At 46.9% G+C, this 7,530-nt stretch overlaps 1 protein-coding gene across 1 annotated transcript; it reads left to right on the top strand.

The window, feature by feature from the left end:
- Positions 1-3,690: 3,690 nt before the first annotated feature.
- On the top strand, positions 3,691-6,203 carry DRD5 (dopamine receptor D5). Its single transcript, XM_073340129.1, has one exon. It carries the CDS (start codon positions 4,202-4,204, stop codon positions 5,678-5,680), a length of 1,479 nt encoding a protein of 492 aa, XP_073196230.1. The 5' UTR covers positions 3,691-4,201; the 3' UTR covers positions 5,681-6,203.
- Positions 6,204-7,530: the final 1,327 nt, after the last annotated feature.

The following is a 7,530-nucleotide window of genomic DNA, read 5'->3' as shown; positions in this document are numbered from 1 at the left end:
AATATTTTTAAACCATAAGTCCAAGTCTTTAACTTCAGTTCACTAGGACATAGGGCTCCTAAGTTGAGTAATGGTCTCAAGCTGCAGTGGGGGAGGTTTAGGTTGGATATTAGGAAAAACTTTTTCTCTAGGAGCGTGGTGAAGCACTGGAATGTGTTACCTAGGGAGGTGGTGGAATCTCCTTCCTTTTGAGGTTTTTAAGGTCAGGCTTGACAAAGCCCTGGCTGGGATGATTTAGCTGGAGATTGGCCCTGCTTTAAGCAGGGATTTGGACTAGATGACCTCCTGAGGTCCCTTCCAACCCTGATATTCTATGATTCCAATAAAATGCCAACTGAAAACAGATATGAATCTTGAACAGATTTTTTTTCTTCCAATTGTTTAAAATGTTTTGGTGCACCTATTTATTTTTTATAACTGTCTGAATAAAAAACACTTACCTTTTGAGTCAAGCCTCTGATCCTCCAAAAACATATAGGCTTAACTTTACACAAGTGAATGGGGAATTCAATGAGACTAGAACATTAAACTCATGCTTACACTTTTTGCAGGATTAGAGCCTTAGACAGAATAATGATGGACTCTACAGAAAACCCAGAGACGGATGGAATCAAATTTTCATTTGCTATGTTGTTTGAATGTTATAAACAAGTCCTCCAGTTGACCATTGAGTCTTCAGGGGAGATCAGGTACAGAAGGCTGGAATTATTAAGATTAAAATAATTTTCAAGCTTTTTATTCCTCAGGGAGAAGCAAGAATGACTTCAAAAACTTCTTTATTGTGGGCTACCTTTAAATATGTAGGGTGCCTTGTGTCCCTGGTATAGGCTGAAAGTAAATTAGATTTTGCCAAATGTGTGTTACAAAACTCTACTTGAACCTCTAATGCTATTTCCTGTAATCCTAATAATATATTAGGAAGGATCAAGTGCGAGTATAATCCACACACCTTCTGGGTGTGGTGTTCTGTCCCATCTAGTGGCACGGAGACCACTTAGAGATTTAATGAGTTTGCCCTATAGTCTAAGGGCATGGTGTCAAGGTTCCTTCCCCACTCTGAACTCTAGGGTACAGATGTGGGGACCTGCATGAAAACCTCCTAAGCTTACTTTTACCAGCTTAGGTTAAAACTTCCCCAAGGTACAAACTATTTTACCTTTTGCCCTTGGACTTTCGCTGCCACCACCAAACATCTAACCAGTTTTATTTTATTAGGAAAGAGCCCATTTGGAAACATCTTTCCCCCCAAAATCCTCACACCCCCCTTCCTGGGGAAGGTTTGATAAAAATCTTCACCAATTTGCATAGGTGACCACAGACCCAAAACCTTGGATCTTGAGAACAATGAAAAAAACATTCAGTTTCTTAAAAGAAGAATTTTAATTGAAGAAAAAGTAAAAAGAATCACTTCTGTAAAATCAGGATGGTAAATACCTTACAGGGTAATTAGATTAAAAACATAGAGAATCCCTCTAGGCAAAACCTTAAGTTACAAAAAGACACACAGACAGGAATATCCATTCCATTCAGCACAGCTTATTTTCTCAGCCATTTTAAACAAACAATCTACCACATATCTAGCTAGGTTACTTACTAAGCTCTAAGACTCCATTCCTGTTCTGTCCCCGGCAAAAGCATCACACAGACAGACCCAGACCCTTTGTTTCTCCCCCCTCCAGCTTTGAAAGTATCTTGTCTCCTCATTGGTCATTGTGGTTAGGTGCCAGCGAGGTTCTCCTAGCTTCTTAACCCTTTACAGGTGAAAGGGTTTTTCCTCTGGCCAGGAGGGATTTTAAAGGTGTTTACTCTTCCCTTAATATTTGACACATGGTTACACTGGAAACTTCAAAGTGCTGTGACGGGTGTGTTCCCACAGCAGCGCTTTGAAGTGCGAGTGTGGTTACGGGCGAGCGCTGGGAGAGAGCTCTCCCAGAGCTCCTGGTAATCCACCTCCACGAGGGGATTAGCTCCGAGCGCTGGGAGCATGGCTTCTTGCCTGGGAGCCTGTTTACACTAGCGCTTTAAAGCGCTTTGACTTGCTGCACTTGGGGGGTGATTTTTCACACCCCCGAGCCAGCAAGTTAGAGCGCTATAAAATGTAAGTGTAGCCAAGCCCTTAATTAACAGCCTGTTGGCTTTTAGCTCATGCAGTACAGGCTCATGCACTAAGCTCCAGAGGTTCGATCCTACCCACCAGGCACTACACTAGGTTGTGAAATGTATTGTGGGGGCAGGTGCCATTTCATAGAATCATAGAATATCAGGGTTGGAAGGGACCCCAGAAGGTCATCTAGTCCAACCCCCTGCTCAAAGCAGGACCAATTCCCAGTTAAATCATCCCAGCCAGGGCTTTGTCAAGCCTGACCTTAAAAACCCCCAAGGAAGGAGATTCTACCACCTCCCTAGGTAACGCATTCCAGTGTTTCACCACCCTCTTAGTGAAAAAGTTTTTCCTAATATCCAATCTAAACCTCCCCCACTGCAACTTGAGACCATTACTCCTCGTTCTGTCATCTGCTACCATTGAGAACAGTCTAGAGCCATCCTCTTTGGAACCCCCTTTCAGGTAGTTGAAAGCAGCTATCAAATCCCCCCTCATTCTTCTCTTTTGCAGGCTAAACAAGCCCAGCTCCCTCAGCCTCTCCTCATAACTCATGTGTTCCAGTCCCCTAATCATTTTTGTTGCCCTTCGCTGGACTCTCTCCAATTTATCCACATCCTTCTTGAAGTGTGGGGCCCAAAACTGGACAGAGTACTCCAGATGAGGCCTCACCAATGTCGAATAGAGGGGGACGATCACGTCCCTCGATCTGCTCGCTATGCCCCTACTTATACATCCCAAAATGCCATTGGCCTTCTTGGCAACAAGGGCACACTGCTGACTCAAGCATTTGTAATGCTTTCCTCACCAGCACCACTCCCTTATGAAGTTATGTGATTGAGTTTGTTTTTTTTAATAAACATAATGCAAAAAAGCACTAATTTAGTAGTCCCCCTCTCCCAGGTGCTGATGGATGATGGCTCTAGCCTTATGCATCGAAAGAGTCACTCTAGATTAGCCAAACCATGTAGGAAATGATCCCCCGGACATCTCTCTGTTAATTCAGATGGAGCCCTAATCATTTTGGCCAATCTTGTCCAACTGCCTGTTCCTTGGATCTGGCCACATGGAGACACGAAATACAGACCCCTGCACAAGGGATATTGGTCATAGAGGGACTTCTACGCAGTGTGCCATCAGTCACCCCCTTCTGTCTCCTACCTCCGCTCTGCATCAACAGGACCTCTAGGGCAGGTATTCTCTTCACCTTTTATCCCCATGGGCTTCCTAGAAACTGACGACAAGGGCAGGACAGAGGGCGAACCCCCCCCGCCCCCCGAGATGAGTGTAACCTGCGCAGTGTGCAGGCGTTGGAAACAGTCTCTCGGTCTCCCGTGGCGAGCTGAGCAGCACCGGGCGAGCGTGTGCCCGGAATGCCCCCGCCCCCTGTGGGCAGCGGCAGCGAGCCGCGCTGGGCGAGGCGGCGCCCAAGCCCCGCTCCCGTGCGCCCACATCCCAAAGTTTTGTCCCCACCTCGCTCAGGGAGCGGAGGTTCAGGACAGCGGCTCCCCTTGCTATTGAGCATGCTCGGCCCGCCGGAGCGCACCCAGCGGCTCGGGGAGCGCAGGCGAGGGCGGCGGGAGCCGACACTGTGGCGGCAGCACTCGGAGCGCAGAGGGAGTCTCGCCGTCGCTCCGGGACGTACCCACAGCAGCGGGCGCAGCTAGAGCACGAGGGCTAGGCAAGCGGCGGCGCCCGGCGCGGAGAGCAGGAGCCCCCCCCCCCCGCACTCGTTCAGGGGCGCGCTGAGAGCGGGGCACTGGCAGCGGCGGGGGGCAGCGGCAGCACCCCGCGCTTCGCGGAGAGTCCAGGCAGCGCAGCAGTGCCACTCAGGCGCACCGGCTGCAGGAGGGGAGCCTAACAGCAGCCCCGATGCCCCCTGAGTGAGTGCCGGGGGCGAACCGGGGGGCCGCCGCCTCGGAGCAGGTGGCTAGCAGGAGCGAGCCCGGCAGCGGTCCGCGGCGGCTGTGGTGGCGGCGACCGGCTGGCGGAGCGAGCGCCCCCGGGGGATCCAATGGGGCCAAGCGATGGGCGCTCGGGAGAAGTATTAGTCGTGCAGCGCGCTTCCGCTGCCCTGGCCCCGGGGGGAGGGACCCAGCCATGCTGCAGTCTCCAGGGGAGAACCAGACCCTGCTCTCCCAGCCTCTCCCGCTTTCGCTGCTGTTGCATCAGCCCGGGCCGCCTGCAGTGGGCGCTGGGGAGGGGTCAGGGGAGCCGCCTGTGGCTGCGGGGCCCGCGCAGATAGTGGCTGGCAGCCTACTGTCCCTGCTGATTCTCTGGACGCTCTTCGGCAACGTGCTGGTGTGTGTGGCCATCATCCGCTTCCGGCACCTGAGGAGCAAGGTCACCAACATCTTCATCGTGTCCTTGGCCGTCTCTGACCTCTTGGTGGCCCTGTTGGTGATGCCCTGGAAGGCAGTGGCCGAGGTGGCCGGCTACTGGCCCTTTGGGGCCTTCTGCAGTGTCTGGGTGGCCTTTGACATCATGTGCTCCACCGCCTCCATTCTGAACCTCTGTGTGATCAGCATGGACCGGTACTGGGCCATCTCCAGCCCATTCAGGTATGAGAGGAAGATGACCCAGAGGGTGGCTTTGGTGATGATCAGCGTGGCTTGGGCTTTGTCTGTCCTTATCTCTTTCATCCCTGTCCAGCTCAACTGGCACAAAGGCGGGGATGTTGATGGAGGTGGGCCTGGCACTACCTCAGCAGCAGCAGGCACTGGCCCCAGCTGGGCGGAAGGGATTGGCACTAACTGGACAGTAGTATTGAGACCCTCAGAGGGGACTGCCAGCAGCAATGAGACTCTTGAGGGACAGGCTGAGAGCTGTGATTCCAGCCTCAACAGGACCTATGCTATCTCCTCCTCGCTGATCAGCTTTTATATCCCCGTGGCCATCATGCTAGTCACCTACACACGGATCTACCGCATTGCCCAAGTGCAGATCCGCAGGATTTCCTCCCTGGAGAGGGCAGCTGAGCATGCACAGAGTTGCCGGAGCAGCCGTGTTGACTGCCACCACCACACCAGCCTCAAGACTTCCATCAGAAAAGAGACCAAGGTCTTGAAGACCCTCTCAGTCATCATGGGAGTCTTTGTCTGCTGCTGGCTGCCCTTCTTCATTCTGAACTGCATAGTCCCCTTTTGTGAGAGCCCGCCTGACAACCCTTATGCTGGCCTTCCCTGTGTCAGCGAGACCACCTTTAATATTTTTGTATGGTTTGGCTGGGCCAACTCATCCCTCAATCCCATCATCTATGCTTTCAATGCTGACTTCAGAAAGGTTTTCTCCAACCTCCTAGGGTGCAGTGAGTTTTGCTCTAGCACTCCAGTGGAGACAGTCAATATAAGCAATGAACTCATCTCCTACAATCAAGACACCCTTTTCCATAAGGAAATAGTGACTGCTTATGTCAACATGATCCCTAATGTGGTTGATTGCGAGGATGATCCTTTCGACAGGATGTCCCAGATCTCCCCAGACCATGAGATTGCCACCGACTCTGTGTGTGAGCTGGACTGTGAGGGGGAGATCTCCCTAGACAAAATAACACCTTTCACCCCAAATGGTTTACATTAAATTGCATTGTGTCCTGTCTGCTTTTACTGGATTGTACAACAAATTGCAAACACAGAATGAAAAGACTACTGGACTATTGGTCAGTCAATTCACTCCAACTGTGTCTTGCACTTTCAGGGTTTAGAAATTGCCACACAGAGTTGATAAAAACAAGCTTAATTCAACATCCCCGAAACTGAGAGAGGACTAGGAAGTTAAATCAGCCCTGGGGTGTGATCCTGGGATATGACTAGTTAGTTAGTGTTTGTAAAAAGCTCTGAAGATGGAAAGTGCTCTCAAAGCATAAAGTATCATAACTTCTAAGAACAGGGACAGATGCTGTAATGACATGGTCACTAAAAATAAAAATTATTAGATTGTCCAATTCTTGTTTTTGTTTGAATTTTATGTGGAGCTAAGGGTTGGGCTGGTGGTGAACTGGGTGATTATTTAAATACTTGTTTCTGTTTCTTTCAAAACAGTTTCTCTGTAATTAATGTGTTTTCCTAGGCAGCATTATTGCCTTTGATATCTTTGCCTTGTCCTGAAGATGAAAATAAATGTTGTTGATCAAGGAGTTATTTTTTCCTTCATTAGCATGAAGATTTACATTGTGTAAACAAATGTTAGCATTTCTACTTGAATGATTAAAGTAACTTATTATTTCAAAAGCAATCTAAAGTCCGTGTGGAAATAGAATGTCTGAGTTAAAGCAGTGCTCACAGGAAAATCTGATTTTAAATTAGCTCTTTTTGATACTTCTACTCAGAGCTAGATTAATGCTTACAGTTTTTGTTCCCTTTGCATTAATTGTCACTGATGTCCTTTATTAGTCATGATTTTCTGTAGCTAAAATATCAAATGTGTATTTATAAAATATTAAAAATCATTTTAATTCTAAACCTGAATGGACTTTTAAGATGCTAATAGTGAGCAAAGAATAACCTCCTGATAGTGTTCACAAAACTGTTTTCTATAGTAACTATTTTAGAAAATGAGAGCAGTAATTAGTCATTCCCAGTGTTGCTAGTAGGTTTTATAGTTTCAGGGAGCTCTCACCAATGCCAAAATGCATGACAGTACTGCTGTTGGATTTTAAACTGAAATCTCGTCTTGCTGAATCTTTAATTCAAACTTTTAAAATGTTAAAGGTATTTAATGAGATTTAGGATTTAGAAGATTTTAATACAGGTTTAGAAAAACATTACATTGAGATGTTTTAAAGAAACTTTAATTCTACTAACTCATTCCAAGTACAATGGAGTGATTTTAGAATAGTTAGGTACATTATTTTAGAAACATTCTAAAGCATTTCAGCTCAGAAAATGGAAGTGAGAAATTGCCTGGGAAGAAGTAAATCAAAGGGAGCAAATTAAATATTAAAATGTGATTTTTTTTTTAAGAGTTGGCTTTGTTTTATGAATAATGTTTGAGTTTTGTCTTGTTTTAAAAGTGTCATTGCTCATTTGCTTAAAGTTAAAAGAGCTTAAATAAGACTGAAATCAAATTATAAATGGCTTGATCCCACAGTCCTTATTCAGGCAGCACTTCCACTGAACACAGTAGGAATTTTGCTTAGTTAGGATTTAGTGATCAGACCTTTTTATGTATGTAGTATTTTTGGTGTTCTATTTGACATTAACTGGTTATGTAGATGTTTGTTTTCATTTTTCTCCTTTGGTCGCTGAGGGTGGATCTTCCTATTACTTATAGGTCTCAATTCATATCTTCTGCCTGCCTGCCTTTTGGATTAGGGTATTGTGGATCTGGTTTAGGAAAGTTTTGGAAAGCAATAGTCTCTTGTACATAGTCAGGGTCATCCGACCACTAGGTCCACCTTAGGGATCAAAGAATACAAGCAAACAGGTTCT

Source organism: Lepidochelys kempii, chromosome 4 (genome assembly GCF_965140265.1).
Source record: "Lepidochelys kempii isolate rLepKem1 chromosome 4, rLepKem1.hap2, whole genome shotgun sequence".
In the NCBI taxonomy this organism is placed as follows: Eukaryota; Metazoa; Chordata; order Testudines; family Cheloniidae; genus Lepidochelys; species Lepidochelys kempii.
The sequence above is the reverse complement of the archived record's forward strand: the minus strand, read 5'-3'. Positions and strand labels throughout refer to the sequence as shown.